A 21,074-nucleotide genomic window follows, 5' to 3' on the forward strand; every position below is an offset into this window, starting at 1 on the left:
CCAGCCTTCAAACCCTTTTTAAATAAAGCTGAAGAAAAGAGGAACTGAAAGGGATTCCTCTCGAACGTATGCACACTGCTCTAGCAACTCCTGCCGTGGTTTCTGAGCAGTCCCTGAAAGTGTTCCTTCTTTATTTTCTTTTTTCTTTTTTTTTTTCAATACTTCCCTAGAAATACACACACACAGCATGCAAGGCATGGCAGGAGAGGGACAGAGAGGAGCTGTCACCCTGGTCTGACCCAGGGAAATACATCCATCCACTCTATCTCAGGGAATTTCATTCCCAAAATCACAGGGCCTCCCCTGATTGTTTAGAAACAGCAGCAGCAGGTCACTGTACCTGTACACAAAACCATTACAGCCAGTCCAGCTGAATGGAGTACAAGACACTCTGTTCTGTACCAGGAAAGGGCTTGGGGGGGGGGGGGGGAAGGGGGGGGGGAGGAGTGGCTTGTTTGGGTTTTTTCCCTTTGTTTTTTTGTTCCTCCCCACACCCTGCCAAGCCACTTTGATTATACTCACCTAGTGGACTATGACTTGATTCCTAAACATTATTCCTGTTACAGAGGACACAGCTCTGGTGTGGGGGAGGATTGAGTCACATTCAGAATTTAGTCAAGCAAATAAAAATGTCATTTTCAATCCTGAACAACAGTGGGAAAACTGTAGCCAGTTGATAAAGCCTGAGTGGAAATGCTGGGCAAGGAACTTGTGCCTGGGTCCATCGACATGGGTGGGAGGTTTGGCACCCCCAGCAATCACTCAAGGTGTCCCAGACCCTTCTCCCAGCCTATAAGATGTGGTAAAGGGCCAGAAGTTTTTGCCTCTTTAAAAAGTGTGCAAATCTAGTGTAATTGCACACTTTGTCATGCCATGTTGTTGATTTAAGTCACAGATGCTTGGGATTCAGGTTTTTATTTGCCCTTGTTGCTGAGCTGATTTAAAATCAAAAGGCAATTATGAATGGAACAGTGGAGTGGGGAGAGTTCCCTTATATTTATCAATTTTCTTCGTTTTTAATAAAAACCTGAAGCTAACTATTTTTTTTTTAATTCCTTAGAAAAAGATTTGATTAAAATATACACACTTTTAGCAAAGATTTTTAAACAAATCAAAGGCTGGAAATTTAGGGTGTTGACTTTGCTTTAAAAAGGAAAGAGGAAAATTCTGAATACCTTTTATATCACTAAAAAGAAATCATTAGGCAGTATAATTCAGTCAAAACCATTTACAGAAACATTTTTCAACCCATTATTTTATATTTTTTATTTATTATTTATTATTTGATATTTTATTTTATTTCATATCCAGAGCTGGGTGATTTACCATTTCAAATGACTAGCCTGTATGAAAAAAGTTGGGCAGCAAAACAAAATCTCATTAAGTCACTTGCATAGACATTCTTTGCAAAGATGTAGGAAATGGTTTAGTGAAAATTGCCAGCTGAATTTCTCCTCCCAGGATTTTGGTCACAAGGAATGCAGGTGGAATCTCTGAGGATGAAGCACAGCTAAAACCAGTTTTGAGTGTCAGCATTCACAGCAATCTGCAGAACTCCATGCTCAGCTCCAAGAGCTGGAATTTGCTTAGTGCGATTTCCAAAACTCCCTGCCATGCCCAAGAGCAGGGGCCACTGGGAACTGGCTTTCACCACAAAAAATCCGAACTTCCCAGCAAACCACCTTACTCTGGGAGGGGCAGACATTGAGAAGGACTTGCCCCCTTGCTTTCAGAAATTTTGCACCTCTGCTTTCTCAGTGCAGTGTGATTTTCCTACTGGCTTGTTTCCACCTCGGGATTTTTTTTCACTTCCCACTCACAGTGATCTCCTGCCATAGCCTAGTTCCTATCTCAACAATGTGGACTTCCTCAGCTGCAGCAAAATGGCAGGACCCAGTGACAGATGACAGGAACATCTGTCTTGAGGAGGATGACAGGGCAGCTATGGCTGAGGAGCTTTATAAAGCTAATAACTTGCCAAATTGCTGGCAACGCTTCAAGTAAGCATTGCCTGTTGTCAGAGCTGAGCTTTTCTGATATCTCCTGAAGAGGAGAGGGCTGCAGCCTCACCAAGGACATGACTTCTGTAGGACCACAACCTTTAAGTGATGGGGTTTGAATGTTGGCACTGCCAGTATTTTGTCTGGGACATATTTAGGGTGGGTTGTGCCAGGTGGTGGTTCAGAAGCTGAGTTCACAAAGCAGCTGTGGGGACAGACACCATCTAGCACCAGCTTCCAGCACTGGAGGGACAAGGACCAGGACTAAGGTCTGTAGGGAACAGACAGGAGGGCATGGGGCTCTCTGCAGTGACAAGGAGCTTCCTTCAGAGCTAGCCCAGGTGTTACAGCAGCTCTGCAAAGTCGTGAGCAAGCACCAGCCCCCATCCAGTGTCTCATTAAAGATGCCAAGACAGCATTTGTTTCGCGCTTCTGGGAACTGAGCTGCTCTCCTGACTACTTGTGGAATGGTTAGGGGGAGGAAGAAAGGTAGTGAGAAGATAGTGGGATGTCCCCAGACATCCTTTTCAATCTGGGGGATTTATCAGCATTCAAAACCACTTTGGTCATCTTAGAGAAGTGATACACTCTGCAAGTCTGTGAGAAGGGTGAATAGGAACTGTAAAATGACTCAGATCAGATGGCAAGGCAGTGTGTGAAGATGGAAATGGCCTTACAGCATCATCTGAGTGAAAGCCTAAGTTGATATTGAGGAAGATTTGCCAAAATCCTTGTGTTTGTGCTCCCAGAGACATCGTGTTTCTCCCTGTTCAGCACAGAGCCCTCCCCAGCACAGCTTGACCTTATGACTGTCTGGGAGCTCTGAAAGATTTGCAGCCAACCTTCCAAAAGCAGGTTTCCTTCCAAGCTTTTGGCTGCTTTTCTCTGAGTGCCATTCAGTGTGGAAGCCCAGCTCCTTGCCCAGCCCACACAATGTCAAACCACAGACCCTGCGGTGGCTGCATTTGTCCCTTGCTGCTGGGGGACCAGAGCTGTGCTGAGCCCCTGCAGCTGTCCCCTGGCCACTGCCACTCAATCAGCCCCTTGTCACTGGCCAGGGGAGAGGGTGGGAGGTGGGAACGGAGAGAAGAAGAGAAAGACAGGAGAAAAAACCCATATCCAGTCATTGGTGCTAGGGGAAAGCTGGCTTCCTTCAGACTCTGCCCAAAAAATCTATGAGAATAAACCCTTGTAATGTGCTCATGCTGAGCACAGCAAAAATTTATGGACTTTTTTACATCTAAGAATTAGATATTAAGTTTTTTTTCACAGGAAATAGATCAGTGCATGCTTTTTAGGTGAATGGCAGGGTGTGCAAATAGTCTGTTTGCACAATAACTGCCTGCATTGAACACACCACGGAGCATTTTGCTCCCAGAAAGACCAGTTTATTCATAAAATAGCCCAGAGATAACACATTTCACATAGTAAGGACCATTATGATCCCTCAGCAGTACTTTGGCTGGCACCCTTGAAAATACCAGGCATCACACAATCAACAACACCTCTTGGCACTGAAAAGTCCTGAACCCAAGCAAAACTCTTTTTTTGATGATCAGTTGGACAGCCATAAACTTGTGGGAACTGTTCTGATGTCTTGCCAGGAACAGATAGTTTTTCTTTACTTGTTGATCTCTTAGATATTGTATTGGGATATCAAGAACTTTTTTCCTCTGGAGGGCTTTGAGAAAAACAGGTCTTGTTTTTGGACTTTCACAATGCATCCTGCAGGGATTAAAATAAAAGTTGTTTATAATCTATTGCTTCCTGCATTGAAGGGGCTCACAGAGCCTGCCAGAAAGCACTGTACTTTGTTGCTATTGCCACTGTGGAGTTTTTTACGTAGTAATTTCACCTAAGGCCAGGCTGCAGAATCAATAGCCGTGATTAATGGCAAATTATTGACAGTTATCTCATTATCAGCATTATCAGCATTAACTCATTCCTGTATACAGGCCTAGTTCACCCTAGCAACACTTAAGACATCATGATTCTTGTCCAAAAGAGTGTTTTGCTGCCCTGATTATCATCAAGTTCTTGCTTTTCCTGCATACACAATCCCCAAGAACTGGAACTACCCTATTTCAGAAATCTGGTGTAAATCAGCTGATGGTACCAGACAGCAGACTTGTTTGCAGGTTCAATAGTCCATTATATGAAAGGATAACAAGAATAATCCAAACCCAGTGGAATCAGCAATATGAAATCAACTTTTCTATCACCAAAAACAAAGAAGCAATTCACAGCATATCAGTGTGTATGCGCCAGAGGCGTTGAACTTAAATAAATAATAGCAACTGTAAAATATATTTTTTTATTATTAAAAATCCCTCATTTTTCCCAAAATATCAGTATGTCCACCATAATCTTTCCTTTTCCTGTGAACAAGTAGTCCGGGTTATCAATTTTGGATGGTGTGAACCATAACCCTTAAAAACCTTAAATGACTGCTCACATCTGTATTACTTCCCCTCACTTGAAAGGGCCAGAAATGCAAATTAATTAATCCACAGGATGAGCTTGATGCAGAAAAATGTTGTTTACTTTGGTATGTTGTGAACAGTTCATGGCTACCCACTGCTTTGAAAAAAAAAAAAAAATGCAAAAGCCATATGACACCAGAGAAAAAATTTCAAGACCTTTTAGCAACTACTGGAATTATCCTGATGAACCCAAGCCTTGCCAAAGGCAAGGTAAACAAATTGACCCTATGACTTCCACATATCTTTGTGTTGCATGGAAGTGGAGGATCACTGGCGTCAGGAGCTTCAACAAGAAAACTGAGGCTCTGTCTGCTCGCACAACAGTTCTCTTCAAAAGGGAATGAAGAAATAAAATGGCATTAAGTAATCAGTACAGTGAGGGCATTTCCATTTCAATCTACAGATCTGCATTAATTGCTTTGACTTTGTAGCAGAGTTTTTCTGGGCCTGGCATTCTTGAGTTTTAGCCTCCAAAGTCTGGAGCACTTTATGGCATGGTTGTGCCAACCTTTTTGGGCTGCATTAGGCAGTGAGCTCTTCTGTGCAGCCACATCCCACAAACATGAGGATTGTACTTGAGGTATTTGCCAAATTATTGTGGGATACTTGCCTTTGTCCCTTGATCTGTCTGCAAAAGCAAACTATTTGTTGTGTCCTCCCTTCCAGCTGTTCCAGCTGTTTGCCTTCACACATCTCTCTGGACGTGAGCAGTAGGTAGCTGGAGGACACTTCAGCCCTGCCAGGTAACCTTGACAAAACAGAGTTCAGCAGCTCACCCAGGCTGAGACGTGGCAGAGCAGAGACACTTGGCCTGGGTTTCACCAGCTGTGGACACCCCAGTGCTGGCTCACTCTGGACCACAACAGCACTCCCAAAACTGGACCATAGGACTGCATCAGGCTGCACCTTTGTGTTCATCAGCTGTGACTCCAAAAGTTTGGGAAGTCCCAGGACTTCAGTGGGATAAGACATAAGTTCAGAAGGGGCCGCCATTATGCTCAGGAATTTGGTTATCCTGGAACAGCGATGGTTGGTGGTTAAATCATCTGGTGCCAGCAAACTGCCCCCTTTGTGTAGTGAGGATGACCTGTTAGGCAGCTATTGCTATGGTTTATTGGCAGGGTGTGTGGCTGAATCAACAGCAGGAATAGAAAGAATGGCCTTCCCGAAGAGTACTGGAGCAGCTGACAGCACTGGTGTGTCCAACATTTGTCTTCCACCAGCTCACAATGTCTGAAACAGATATGACAATACTGGGTCATTATTACAGGCATAACCCGAGCCCCAGTAGAGAGAAACAACCATAATGCAAGGTTCTCTGGTAAAGCTGGGGATCTCAGAGTGTTCTGGCATCTATTCATTCCTGCAGGAGGAGATTTATCTCTCCTCTGAGCTGTGACTGCATCTGTTGCTGGTATATAGCTGTCCTGATTCCTGAAGCTACATTTTGAAGAAGTCAGGTTTAACTGCACCCTGAAGAGAGGTGGGAATTGTAACCCCGTAAATGAATAAATGCAAAGCATACAGACTGCAACATGGCTATGGGCTGCACATTCAGCCAGCTGAAAAGACCATACTCCTCTCTGCTGCCTCATCTGGGACCCACCCTGCCTTTTGTGTACAAAAGATTGCAACATGTCCTATTTTGCCACGCTCAAACATTCTTGTTTTTCTCCTGCTTGTGTTTTTGTTGCACTCCTTGCATTGGTTTTCCACTATTAGTGCCCCTTAGTCACACTGGAGTTAGCCAGGTTTCTGCTCTGTAGTTTTCCTACTCTCCCCCAAGGGTTTGTGGGGAGCAGAGCAGGGAGAAGTACAGCCTTCATAAATCAGGAGGCTGAATGAGCTTTCACAAGGTAAAAGCATTGTATAAAATAGGTATTTTAGGCCATGATATGTAGGGGTTTTTTGAATAGGTTGAAATTACTTTCAGGAATGAATCTTCCCATTGTATATAAAGACCATCTAACTGCTGAGAAAATAGGGCTTTTTGAAAGACGCAGTTCATCATATAATATTTACATTTGCTTTACATTGTTATGGCCTTACTGACTATGTAGAAGCCAAGAGTTTTGAATAGTTCTGGTTTTCTTCTTTTTTTGAAAGCTAAAGAGATTGTGTCAGATTTGAAAGGACCAGGAGTTGACCTATTGTCTCTATTTGCCAAGTCAGTGTTAATTCCTTGTGCAGGATATTTTCATAAATGAATGCCTCTGTAAAGTTGGTTTGAGAGAAAAAGGAAAAAAACAAAATGAAAATAGAAGTGGCTGGAGCCCAGCACCTGGCAGTACAAACACATGCAGCTCAGCAGAGGGTGAGCAGCCCCTTGGGAAAAACCTCTGGGCACTCCAAGGCAATGAGTAACCCTTGCCTCGGCCATGCCCTGGCAGCCACAAGCCATGAGTCAGCCCCTCTCTGCCAAATTATAAGGGGAAGGTTGGTTTAAGTGTTCTTAGGCTTTAATAACACATGTGGGGTTTTCTTTTTTTGCTTTCCTTTCTGATGTTTGGACCCTTGACTCTGCATTCTGCTCATGGTTTCCCATTTCTCTCAAAATTACTTTTTCTTTCTTTTGTTAACTGAAAGCTGAGGTTCTCATCTAATCACTTTACTCTAGGAGCTGGGGCTTTTCAAGCAATAAATATCACAAGCCTGGCAAGGAGCTCTGAGAGCTTGTATTGGTGATTGCTGCAATAACCACCTTGGATGTTTATGCAGTGTAGAAAATAGTGAAAAAACAAGCTTCAGTTTCAAGATATAAATCTTCCCCATTGTGAGAAATAGCTTCAGAGAGCTGTTTGTTTTAATTAATAGTTGCAGTATGGTGAATAATTGGGATAAAATAACTGGCCCAAACCTTCACCTACATCTTTGAGGAAAAATATAAAAAACAAAACCAGACATTAAGAACTTATTTTAAGATATGAAACTTGCAGCTACCTTGTGGCAAAACATCTTCAAGCAAAAACTTATAGCTAGAGTCCTGAACTCAGTTTTAATGAAGGTTCCTGATTTGGTTGTTCATTTAAGAACATACTGATATATATAGATTTAGGAAATCTAACTTAAGGCTTCATTTTTAAAAAGTATATCTTGGCCTCTTTTGTACATGTATTTTTATATTCATATATATATATATAATTAGAGAGGAGTATGTTTCTCTAAAATTCCTGGCTTCAGGCCTTGACTTGGAAGTGAAAAGAATATGTGTAGAGGTTTATGAAAAATAAATCTTTGCATTCCTCCAGCACCTTTCACCTGAGCATCTCAAAGCACTTTACACCAAGGAAGAATTATGCCACTTTAGCCCTGCTCAACCCTAGAGGAATCTGCAGCATGGAGTGGTCTGCTGACTTGTCCCATGTTGTCACAGTGAGTTTTCTGACATGACCCAAGCTAAGGAAGGCAGTCAGTCTCCTCCTCTGTCCCTCTTTCCCCATCACCTTCCTCCTGCTCTCACACTCGCTGCTGAAATCCAGTATGGCAGCCCTACGGGCTGCTGATCTCCTGCTACTGGCCTCAGCACCTTCATTTCTCCACACATTTCTTGCATCCCATCTCCCTACACATTTTGGAAAATGCAACCCTGACCCCAAAGAGTTTACAGGATAAATAAACACAATTTTGCGTGTGGATGAGAGAGACGCAAAGAAAAGCGTTGTCTTGTCAACACCCCCTAATCTCTCTGCTTACGTGCTTTATGTCTTTTCCTCATTCTTTATCTGTTTTGTTTATTTAGAATATACACTCTTCAGGCTGGGGATGCTGCCTCCTCCTGTGTTTTCCACAGTGCAGCCCCAGAGCTGGTTGGAGCCCTGCACTGCTACCACAGTACAAACAATAATAAATAAAACCAGCACTGTGAAGAGATTATAATTAGAGCTGTGCAAAACTCAGCAGTTTTGGGGTTCCTCCCTGCTGAGTCTACACTGTGTTTTGGATTTGTATGCAAAAAATCCAAAGCAAAACTTCCAAAGTGCCAAGTGTGGCCAGGTCTAGGCTCAAAACCATGCACATACCAGGGTGTTTTAGGAGGTTCCTCCTTGAAATTAAAAATCTGCTCAATCCAGGTTTACTGAAAGAGTCCTGAACCTTTGCAGACTTTGGGGGCCAACAAAGTTTTTGGTTTCATAAAAAAAGCCTCATCTCAAAAAGCCTCCCTCATCTCTATCTAATGTACCAAGTGCCACACCATGCTGCCCTGTGGCTAGTAAGAGGATTTAATCTTCCCCAGCTGCCCAAGCAGATCCACTCCTGAGCACCACATCTGGCTTTCAAAGAGTGTTTCAGATTGCCATTCACTGGCCATGCCTGAGTGATGTGGGTAAACAGAGCTATGTCCAAAAACCTGCTCTGACCCAGGGTAGACGCTGGAATCACCATGAGCTGAATAATCCCCACGAGTCCCTGGGGAGGGCCCTGGGAAACGCTGAGTAGGGCTGGGGAAGGCACAGCATTTTGACTGGCACCACAGATGTGCAGACCTTCACTATCACCCCCTTGTGCACACAGGTCCTGCTCCCCTCTGCCTCTCTGGCCAGGGCTGGGAATGCAGGTGGAGGCCCAAAACAGCAGTGATGTCTCTGCAGCCAAACAGCCCAAGGATGGTTAGTGGGACAACTATTACTTTCCTCTTCTCTCTGATTTTGTGGCACTTCCCAACAAGTCACAAGTCTCTGAACTGAAGCTGGCAGGAGCTCTTCCATCAAAAAATCCCTTTCCAGGCAAAATTTGCAGGATCTTCTGCGCTACAAGGAATCATATTGATTTTGATGATTTTTTCAGGGATAATAAGGAAAAACAAACAAAGATTTGAATGGAGGCTTTTCAGTATTTTCAAAATTAAAGGGGAGGGGATCATGTATTTCACAGTGATTTTTGTCTTCTGCAGATTATTAGCAAATAGAAAGGGAGAAGAATTAGATTGCATGGCAAAGAAGCTATTTGCTTGTACCCAGGCTTGGCACAGTCTGGGGGCTTGGAGAATTTTTTCTTAATCTTATTGTAGGACAGAAAATCCACATCCTTATTAACAGTAATTAAAACCTTAGCTCAAATTCCTAGGAAAAAAAAGCAATTGTGTGCCTTACCATGGACATTTCAGGTGACTGTGCCAAAGGTAAAGGGAAGAAGGGGGAGGAACCCCATTTTTTTTGATGGGGTGCACTGTGCCTCAGCTGGAGCACAGCATAAAACCCTCTTCCTGGGGCTTTTGCTTTTTCCCTCTGCTCCTGTGTAACCTGCAAGCAGTAAAATGGTCACTTCAGCATGGAGGAGAAGGCATCTATGGCCCTGGGATCTAGACTGGGGGCAGCTCCAGCCAATAACCCAGCTATTTTTAAATATAGGTTAGACATATAGATTATATTGATCCAGTAGATCAAAGTCACAGTTCATGGTGAATAAAAGTAAATCAAAGGTTGGACACAATGATCTTAAAGGTCTTTTCCCACCTCAAAGATCCATACAATTCTATTCTAAGTAGATGTAGCTACTTACTTATTGTAAGCAATTAAATCTGTGAGGTTCTCAGTAGTCACAAGTGTTACCTATTTTATTAATGATTTTTAGCTTATTCCTCTTTTATTAATGGATTTTGGCTTTCTGAACTGAAAAATATATGCTTTCCCTCATGGCAGAAAGTTGCATAAAGATCTTCATGGCTTCCCAATTCTACCTCTAGAACCTCAATACAGCCAGTAACCCAAAATCTTAATTAAACTGCAGCACTAGTTTAAATTGTCCTACTAAATGCTGAGACAGTGAAATCTCACTAGGCCATTCTTGTATTCCTGCACCTCCATGTTAACACACGTCCCTTTGTATTATTGCTGTATTTTTCCTCTGCAATGATATATGAAAAAAGAAGAAACATGGAGGAGAATAATTATAGATAGATAGATAGATATAGACAGAACAGAATCGTCTCCCTTGGCAGTATTCCTTGCAGGATAAGGCTAAACAGCTGTAAATGATAGCAGGCATAGCCGAATTTTTTTGCCCCGTTAATTAAAAGCACAGTGCCTTGCAAAAGAAAATTAAGGCAGGTTTCTGCTGACTTAGCAAGTGCCTCATGAGGAAGAAATCTATTTGGCAATTACTGCTTTGTGTCTCCCGCCCTGTCTCCTGTTGTTTGTGTAAGACACCGGTGCTTCTGCCACAGGCTTCTTCACACAGCTGTCCTGTCACTGCCAGCTTTCATAGGTAATCCATCCAGCTCAGCAAAGTTCAAATAAGACACCTCCCTTTCTTTGCTTTAATTAATGCTTTATTTGAGTCTCCCCTAGGGATGTAGCCATGCTGATTTTTCAAATTCTCACTTATTTTTCAAGCACAAAAGAAATGGAAAATGGCCACTGCTGAGATTCTGGATTTGAGAAATCTGCTTTGCTCAGTCTTCTGTTCTCAGTCAGTGTTTTAAATGGCCATGAACATCTCTTTACCTACAGATCACATTATGCAATAAATTCTCTAGCTTGGGAAGGAGAAAAAGACAAATCCAGCCAAATTCATTGTCCCTGCAACCTCTTCTGCTGTTCTGCACACACAGTTCTGCAGCTATAGCCCATCCATGAACTGTTTTTTTTACTGTCACACCTCACACATTGCTCAGGCTGTTCCAGGTGCTGAGTAATCCCAGATCAAGTCCTGAACTGTTGCTTGCTGTGTTGTTGTTTTTCCTGCACCATTGATGCCTGTGGTTTTGCTGGTCTGGGATCAAATGCTGTGGCTTGGTGTGACTGCAGACAGATGGACACCCTCAGCACCAAGTCACTGTGGCCCCAAATCTGGATGAGGCAGTCCAGAGTCCACCCACTTGCCATTTTTTTAAGAACTCATTAAAAATATGCATGGCAGTGCCGTTAATCAGGCCTGGAACACACCAGCAAGCCAGTAAAATCCATCAAATGACAGATAAGCCAGACAGGCTAAAACCAAAGGGTTCAGCAAAGCACGTTTGAGTCAGTCAGAATCAAGAATTGCTACACCCTCAATCAGCACTGCCTGATAATATTTCACTTACTTTGGGTTTCTATGTTTTAATGAGGAAACAATGGTGTTTTGTAATCCTGGCTATTTAAATACGTAACACCACTCTGTGCTTCTGCAGCTTCTCCCTCCAATCACCTTGTGAGCGTTGTGCAAAGTCCTGTGGCACCTTCAGAGGCTGTGGGAGTTTCAGCGAGTGTGTTGTGTAAAGGCAACCCCAGGGACTTGTCCCATGCTGAGCAGAGAAGGAATGAGGGCAGAAGCTTTCATTTAACCTGTTCAATAGTTCATGGTACAAAGGCTCAGGTCTCACTTCCCTCATGAGTCAGCTTCTCCCAAGCTTCTTGCATTGCTTTCACTGAAACAGGACACAGCAAAATAAGGGCCCAGGACAGGCTCCCCAGTGCCCGGGGCATGTTGTGAGCTTGGTTTTTCTGACAGCAGCACAAATCTGCACACAGACCAACCCTTAGTCTGGCTCCAGGGTTTGGCTAAAATGGTGTAATATGAAAAGAGAGGCCCAGACAGTGGCCTCCTAGTGACATGCTCTGATCTCCAGACAATCATCCTTTTGCTTCCTGATCACGTTTTTCCTCCTGGCATGAGCAGCATGCCACACTTCCAACCTTGTTCTGCTGTGTCCATGTCAATCCTCAAAGAGCCAACACTAGAAAAGGCAAAGTATCACCACCATCTTCTCTCACCCTGTCCTCTGTGAACCAGGACTGATCATCTTTTTCCAACACAACCTTGTTCCTTCCTATAGCAAACATTTCAGCCTCCATATTAGATTGCTCTTACCTTTTTGTTGGTCTGTGTCTTCTGTTTTGTTCCAAGACTGAAACCTATCCAATTTCAAGTGGTTTCATGTCAGAAAGACAGGAAATGACAGATTATGTGATCCATGAGGTTAACAAATAGGGCTCATCCAGGAAGTGACTTGTTCTCAATGCATGAAGGTAGGCCTGGGGTGTAGACTGGATCTTGGTTTTTCTGAGCTCCTGGTCACCTCGTACAAGAACTGCCTGGAACTTTTCTAGTCTGTCTTGCTATTTAAATCTCCATGCCTGTGATCCTCCCAATGATAACACTCCCTCTCTCCCTCTCAGTTTGCCTTTCTCACTAACTTATAAATAAAGATGGACTGTTAATTTCAAGCAGGGATTTGTGTGTGTGTGTGTGTGTGTGTGTGTGTGTGTGTGTGTGTGTGAGTGAATGGAGGGCAATTGTGTATCAACACCTGTGATAAAGAGTATGAAAGTTACCTTGGCACTCCCAGTCCATCAGGTCTGTCAGGTTAGCAGGGCTGGAGTAAGAGGATTCTCCCACCACTGGCTTCAGTATCATCAAGTTAATTCTTGCAACTTAGCTGAAAAGAGACAGTCTAAAGTGACCTCCCCCTTGCAGAAACTGGGGAACCCTATCTAGCCATGAGGCTGGTGTGGTTAGATGTCATTCCCACAGAGGGGATTTATTTGAGCTCAAACAAGCCAAAGTGAAGGCAAAGCAATCAGAACATAGAAGGCTTGATACCATCTGTTCAAAGAGGTGACATACAAACACCAAGTTCATCATGCCCGTCTAAAATTCTGAGTTATCACACCCATCTAGTGAGGCTTAAGGTCATTCCTTTCTCACTGCTCCTTTGGCAGCATTTGAATACTCAGTGCTGCTTTTTCTTTTTATTGTTCCTCTATGTCCAGTATTGTTTAGAGATTTAAAAATTAAATTAATCAGCGTCTTGCAGCATAAGTTACAAGGTGGCTTTATTGTGAAATTGCAGTGTGACTCATAGAGGCTGCAGATCCACCTTTGAGGCCAGCCTGGCTCTGTTGTTTTTGCCTGTTGTTTGTCTCCAAGCTGGTGTTGTGGCAGGACCTGTAGCCATACAATGCAACGAGCTGAGAAATGGCAGTGCGTCATCCCGGGTGTGGCCGAGGAGCCATGTCACCAAGAGAGACGGCAAGATTACAGGGAGGATCTGAGCAGGATCCGGAGGAGGGTGAGGAACAAAATGTCCTGCAACAATAAAAATATCAATTTATGTGTGTGGCTCAGGAGACAGAGAGTTCTGTGAAGTCTCATTCAGCTGCTGGGGGGAACAAATTCCAAATGTCGGAAATCACTGGCTATAAACACAAAGACAGATTAGGTGCATGTGCAAAGAGCTAAAATGGGACAACATTTCACAAGAGTCCAGCTCAGCTGGCGGCCAAGTGCTGCTGCCGTGGAATGGCAGCTGTGGGAAGTTACCCTTGTGTCCACTCAAAGAGTGCCACCGCCTGAATCTCTTGAGCCAGAAACAAGTACTTCTGGGAGCAGTAGAAATTATGCTGCCTGGTTTCCTGTGACTTTCTATTTTGTGGTTGATTAACCAAGGCTAATAAGAGGCAAGAGCTGAATAAAGCTTTTCCTGTGGTCAGGGCATCCTGTGTGGATTCTCCGGGGTCTAATAATACAGTTCACCTTCCTCTTCTGCCCTTCCTTCAATGAAGCACTAATTTGGATGTCTGTCTTCTGCACAGGTGCCAAACTTTCAGAAATCTGTATGAACTTCTTATCTGTAAGGACTCTTTGGCAAATGTGTCTGAAGTTGGCCAGCTTAGTCCAAAACTGCCATAGCAATATACACACAGATAAATCATCAACCAAACTTCACTTGTTTAAGAAGCAAGGATTCATTTTTAAAAAACAAATCACACCTCCCCCAAAGCAGTAGCACATAATCTGTGTGCTGACCAGGCCTACTTTAGAAAGCCAGGGCTCAACTTGTGATAGTTGCTTAGCAATTAAGCAAATGGCATCTTACACCAGAAACAGCAACCACAGACACAGGTCTTACTGGGGAGTTTCATCAGTGCAACTGTGGCATGGGAAATACAAAATAAAATGCTCACTGAGAGGGTACCAGCAGGAAATACCACAGGAGCACAGGGAAGAGGGGTAGACTTTGTGCTTTCATTTAAACAGGAAAGGTAGATGGAAACCAAAATAAATGAAGCTATATTTAAAATAAAGATTACCATACCCTAGGCTGACAGAGATTTTAACATCTGACCAAAGAATGGGTGGGGATGTTTGGGATAAAGGAAGGGAGGTCTGGAAATCTGTGGCATTATCTAGATAAATTTCATGGAATGAAAATAAACAGCCAATATCTGCTAGGGGGTACATGGAATAAGTCAAACAAGACAATCTGGTGGTTTATATATATATTTTTGGTGTTTGTGAAGAATTGGATCTGCCGTGGCAGTGGAGCTTATTTAGGTTCTACTCATGTACCTGTTTACCTGACCTTTGAGGTTACTGGCAAGAGCTCCTGGTCTGGAGCTGGTGCTTCTGTGCTGTTTGTACCTTCAGCAGAGCACAGCAAGGGGAGCACAGCTAAGTGCTGAGGGCCAGGGGGTGCTGGCAGTTGGCTACGGGACACTGATGTCACACTGTGAGGTGTTTCCCTGTGTCTGTGCCACCTGGTAGCGCTGCTTTTTTTCTACAGCATTGTTGTAGAATTGAGGCCAATTCCAACTCTGTTACAACTTATCCCAAAAACCAACCACTTAATGGGACCCTGTTCATCAAAGCCCTCCTATTGTTTAAGAGATACAAGCTGCTGGTTCTCTGCTAATATGAATGCCAAAGTTTTTTCAAGAAGGATGTCATGATAGATGGCAATTATTACTCCTCAGAGACTTCAAAAATGGTAGTGTAGATATATCTCTGGGCATATGTGTGTATGAGGACTTAGGAGACTCCAAAAACTTATCCTAAAGGTATAATCCTGCAAACTGTTGATCATTCTGGCTTCACTCCAGCAAAGCACTTAAATATTTGGTGAACTCAAGAAGACTCTTCACATGCTTAAAGCACATCCATAAGCACTTCGTTGGACCAGGCTCAGAGGCTGCTCTAGAGCCACACCTTGCACAAGAGAAATCTCCTCATGCTAGTCCCAGTCTCTGTGCCTGGTGTGGTCATTGGCTTCCTCACAGCTACCAACAGGCTACGTCAAGACTGACATTGTCTGGCCTTGCTGAAGGGAAAAACAGTTTCAGTGGGTTCAGCATTCCACCTCAGTGTAATATCTCCAACAGGACAAGCAAGGTGAGAGGGAGGCAGTTTTGCAGGCAGTGCTGTAGACAAAAGATGTTCCTTCCCAGAATCAGCAGTCTCTGGGGAGCAATAAATCCACATTCTAAAAAAGAAAGCAATTCCTAAAATAAACAATTCAGACTTCGAACTGTACAATAGGCAGTTTGAATAATTGGGTGTAACTATAGGCAGAGAGAAGCTACAAGACCAGATGTGCATATAAAGCAAAACATGGGCTTTACAGGATCTAATCAAATCAGTCCACCATCTGAAATGAGAAGAAACATCATGCGACAGACCTGGTCAATATGTGAAATTGGTACAAATGCCTGGATAACAAGCTTAAGCTATATCAATATGTCACATGAGTCAGAAATGGAAGCATCCATAAAATGGATTGCACCAGTTCAACTAAACCACATCTGATTTTACTACATTAATACCATTTTCTCCTACAAACTGACCTTAGGTGACCTATCACAAATAAGCTGGGAGTATCAGAAGCACGTATCCGCGGGTAGAAATACCTCATGGCAGACAAAGGCTCATATGTACACTCCTATCCATACAAATTAAATCCTACCTATCAAACATCTCTTTTCCAATCAGTTGTTGTTAAAACCCTCCAGGCAGGTGTGTTTGAGTCAGAACTCCAGAGAGTGGATCCTGGTTCATTTGGGCTACCTCGGGAGCAGGAGCTGCAGCAAGGGCTGAAAACAGAGGAAACGGTAAAGCCAAGAGCACAGAGCTAGAACACTGCTAGAAAAGGGGTGTTCAGTGGGCTGAGCTCAGGACTCTGGTGGTTTGGAAGCCCTGGGCTGGGATATAAAGTTTGCATGGCCCCAGATGGGGTTTACTTTGCAGTGTCAGATGGAAAATAGCACAGCAACAGGCAAGGCCCTTGGGGATGCCCTTGCTGAGCTCCTGGGTTTCATTGAGTTCTGATGGTTCTGGGCTGTCTGTGCTGAGGTTTGCAGTTTTCTGTGGGATAAGGGCTACATGGCAAGGAGGGGAGGTTTGGATATCTCATCTCCCAGGACAAAGCCCTACTCATGCAGCAGCTCTGACAGCAGGGGTTGTGACTCAGCCACACAGTGCCTCTTCCATCCTCCATCTCTGCCAGGACACCTTCAGCTGTCCCATGGGCTCACAGCTTTCTGCACTGGACTGAGGCAAACACAAGGCCAAAGTCAGTCCAGCTCAGTCAGAAGCAGAAGTTGCTGTTGCTCATGACATTCTGACTGGTGACACAACTTGGTCCACCCCCTCTTTCCCCTCCGTTTCGTGCTGCATCCTTGGTACCAGCAGCATGGATGTGTTGCAGACAACTGCACTAAGGCAGGGAGGGAGAGAGCAGAGCCTCCAGGAGATGACAGCAATTTAAGGTAATCTCTGGGATTAAGTTTTTGGTGCAAAGCTTAGCAACACGAGTGTGTTTGTGGGTTCACAGGTTTACTCCAGTGCTTCAGCAGACCATCTTCCCCTTCTGCTGCTTCTCTGGAAATAGTTCAAGTCAGCTGAGCACATAATTTGTACTGGCTTTTCCTGCCTGCAGAAATCATATTAGACAAAACCTAGGGGTGTCACCGAACCAACGGGGGGGTGGGTTTTCTGGCCTAAAGTGACAGGAGTTGGGTGAGATCACGTGGCTACTCTGACTGAGTTTTCCACACATGCATTTTGTTTATGGTCTGTGTATGCAAAATATGGCATAAAAAAAAAGTTCTCAGCGGAGTCAGGAATCTGTCCAGCATGTGGAAAATCCCCAGTATGACCCAGCCCCCTTTATCTGTCTTGCTGCCATGCCAGAGTTTTCTCCACAAGGCATTTCTGCAGCAGGAGTCAACTGGTCAAAAAGGTATTTAAGCATCACCAGCTCTCACAAACAGAGGTTCAAAAGTATCCTCAAACAGTCCATGTGTGTTGAAAGCCAATCTGGTACTCAAAGTGAAAGGGAGAGACCCCTGAGCCCCATGGGTTGAGTGACTTTGTGGCTTGCTGTGCCTCGCTGGAGCTGGTGACAGGGCTTTTTTTTTTTTTTTTTTTTTTTTTTTGTCTAACAGTCCTGCATGTCACCATGGAGTCCAGCCCCCTTTCACAGGGGGATGTTAGAATAAATACACATTTCAACACTCCTTCAGCTCACCTCAAAGTCCCAATAACAACAGTGCAATATTTTAAACTGCTTCTGCAAGTCTCCTTTCTACAGGGCAGTTGAAAGGACATAAAAGCATTTTAACAATTTTATAGATCATCTCCAGAGCACTATTGTGATGTGGGAGAATGGGAGTTTTGTTGCCATTTGCCTGTGGACAGCTGCCAAGCTCACCTGTCTCCCCTGAGCCAGCAAAGGCCATATCACATCTCTCTGGAAACTGCAGCCAGCTCTGGATGGCTTCTCACTTTACTCATCTGAAAAACATGTTGCTCCATTTAACCCTTTCTCTGTGCTTGCCTGGGGATGTTGCTCAAAACAGGCAATTTCTGTTTCGGCTTAGGGAAAATAAGAGCTGTGAGGTGGATTTTTCCTGTAGAATAAACCTTCATCCACATGAAAATTCCTCTAATCCTACAAGACATCCTACTGACTTTGGGCGAAGTGTCCACAGCTCTTCTTTTGCCACTCCCTGAACAGAGTTAACCAGCCTCCAAATCTGACCCTTCTTTAAAAACCTCCAATTCGACAAGGCGCTGACTACAACTACCTGTAGGCCACTTAATTTTGCAGGGCCCTGCTTCGAATCTCAGAAATTATCATGAAAACTCTCACGTGTGGTTGACACAGGAGAACTTTGCAGTTTTGTTTGCTGGTGTTCAGGAAATATTTACTGATCCTCATGTAGAAGGTGTGACAGAAGTGTAATCTACTCCCCTGTGTATGTATTTCTCATCCCTACAAATGAATATTCTTCACCCTCCTCTTTTCCTGGAAAGAAGAGGGCATAAAATTATTCCTTGTCACATTCTTTCACTGAGTTGGTAAAATGCAGTGAACTACAGCGAGTTTAAATTATATGGAATATGCAGGCATAGCTTATCTAAGATAAAGCGTGCAGATCAAAATCAACAAAGCCTCACAAAAGCAAGCACCAAAAGAGCTTTCATCTGCCTGATCCTATTTCCCTGCCTACACTTCTTTTTAACCTATTGCAATACATTAGTTCTGCTTTAGTTTCTGCTCTACAGCAACATCTCTGCTTAAGAAAGATTCTGTTGAGTCATTACCAGCATCAGCCAAACAGGATTTTCAAGAATGGAGGAGAAAATAAAGGCTGTGGTTTTTAAATTAATTCCATGCTGCTTAACCCTTAAACTATTAGTGACTTTCAGACTCTTAGCCAAGTCAATGCTGAGCAGAATTTGGGCCTGTTGTGCCCGAGACAGAGCAATGTCAGTGCTTTTGTCACCAACTGACTGCTCAGGCAATGCTGGCCATGCACCTGGAAGGCAGAAAATGTAGTGAAGGTCTCTGCTGCCCAACCCACATTCTAAACACTCCCTTCTTGCCTGTAAACACTGCCTCAGATAACTCAGTCCCACACCTAAACCAAGGCAGGGAGAAGGGCTTTTCTACCAGAAGCTAGCAATTGTAAATAAAGGAATGGAAGAAAGACCAGCACATCTCTCCCTCTATGATGTAGCAGAGAATCTCTACTCCCTCTCTCCCCAGCAGGCTGTATTTAGGAGAGAATAGTGGTTGCCAAAAAGATAGAACTTGAATAAGCTCCTGGTACCTTGAGGTTTGAGGGGCCCCCATGGGAGCCAACACTTGGAGTGAGAAGAGACAGAAGAGGCAAAAGAGGATAAGGTGATTTTCCTTGCCTTGGTTTTTAAAGCAATCTCAGCCTGCTAAGCTTTCAGTCCACCCTGCCAATGGCTATTTCCAAAGTTATCTTTGCACAGAAAAAGGCCGGAATCCTTCTCTCTCTCATTCTCTCTGCCTCCCTTTTTAATGAAAGCTCAGTTTAGATCTGATATCACTCTAAAAGGTTTGCTATCAAAGTTTATTAGACCCACTGGGACAGATCACAGTTTACAGAGGCTCATAGTTTTACAGCAGATAACTGCAAAGTGAACCATTCAATGTTCTTCAAAATGCTCATTTTTCTTTGGCTCATTTATAACACAAAGCTGCCCTGTGTTCAAGCATCATTAGAAGTGATCCCAGCTGATTACATGATGCTGGCCATTGTTCTGCCTTTGGAGCAAAGTCAAGCAGCCCCCAGACCCCAGCCTGTCCCACTGGGTGATGCTGAAGAGAGTGGGAGTCATTTGCAGTGAGCGCAACCCCCCAGTCAGCACAAGGGGATAATGCCTGCTATGTGCTCCTAAAAAAAAGATCAGAACTTAAAAGATACTAGGAAGCCTGAGTGCAGCTTCCCTTTAAAAATCCTTATTTGCCTTTCCTGGCTTAACGATGATGATGATGATAATAATGGTAATAATAATAATAATAACAACAATTAGGAAAGACTCCTCTACCTAGGGGCTACAGCTGAGAAGTTTGAGCTAGAAAGCAAAGAAATGAAAGAAGGAATTAGCATGTCTTCCTATGAAATGGCTTTTTTTTTTTTTTTTGTAATCAAGTCATTGGTGTTATCATGTAGTTTCTAGTAGGTTATCCTCCTAAAAGTGCATGGGAATAAACACCATATCTGGTAGGATCTCTGACTGTAACATGTATCACTGAGGCATCTATTTGCAGTGTGAAGGGAGGGGAGGCTGTTTCATTTCCCAGGACAGTAATGGAAAGCATGATGTCTTACAACCAAGGGTGGTGAAGACTGGGAGAGGTACTGGGAAAAAAACCACTCACAATAAACCAAAGAGTGAAGAAGAGTTTCAGGGCAGATATTTGCAGGATGCATCATCATCAACCCTGGGAAAAGGCTGAAAGACAAAATGGTTGAATCAAGTCCTTGGGCCAGCAATGTTCTTCTGCTGCCATTTTCCCTGTGACTTTGCAGTGTCTAAAGTAGAAGGCTGGACAAAACTCAGGGAGCAGGTGGTTCTCAGATGTCCCTGCCAGGCTTTTTCCTTGCTTTTGACCTCAGAATGCCTCTCACCAGAAGCATTTGCAACCATCTGACACCTCTTCAACTCTCTGATTCCTTGACAGGTCATGCAAATGGACCAGAAGTTGGATGACATCCTGAGCATGCTCCAGGCTCAGCTAGGAGATCAGCCCCAGGCACAGATGCCAGGGCCAGCCACCCCACCTGTCAGACATCCACAGACAATCGCAGAGTCCACCCCAGTGAACCAGAAAATGTGAAAGCCAGTGGACAGCCACATGTGTCCCTCTCACTCTTCCATGTCAAGCTATTTCTGAGTCTTGGTGTCTTCAGCTGTGTGTGTGAAATGAAATATTCTGTAGTAGTAGATTATTGAGGAAAAAAAAATAGAAAAAAATAAATAAAACAAAAACAAAACACACACAAAAAAAAAAACCAAAAAAAAAAACCAAAATGGCAAGAAGCCAGTCATGACCTTAGGAGAGCACGTAAATTCT

General features: G+C 43.7%; 1 protein-coding gene across 1 annotated transcript in view; it reads left to right on the top strand.

The window, feature by feature from the left end:
• The window catches only part of LOC131592121 (potassium voltage-gated channel subfamily KQT member 1-like), a 492,490-nt gene extending 471,653 nt beyond the window's left edge, over window positions 1-20,837 (top strand). The window contains exon 17 of the mRNA XM_058863404.1: window positions 20,682-20,837. Coding sequence (XP_058719387.1) covers window positions 20,682-20,837 — 156 coding nt within the window. The remainder of the gene's footprint in view (window positions 1-20,681) is intronic.
• The last annotated feature ends 237 nt before the right edge of the window (window positions 20,838-21,074 follow it).

Source organism: Poecile atricapillus, chromosome W (assembly GCF_030490865.1).
Source record: "Poecile atricapillus isolate bPoeAtr1 chromosome W, bPoeAtr1.hap1, whole genome shotgun sequence".
NCBI lineage: Eukaryota > Metazoa > Chordata > Aves > Passeriformes > Paridae > Poecile > Poecile atricapillus.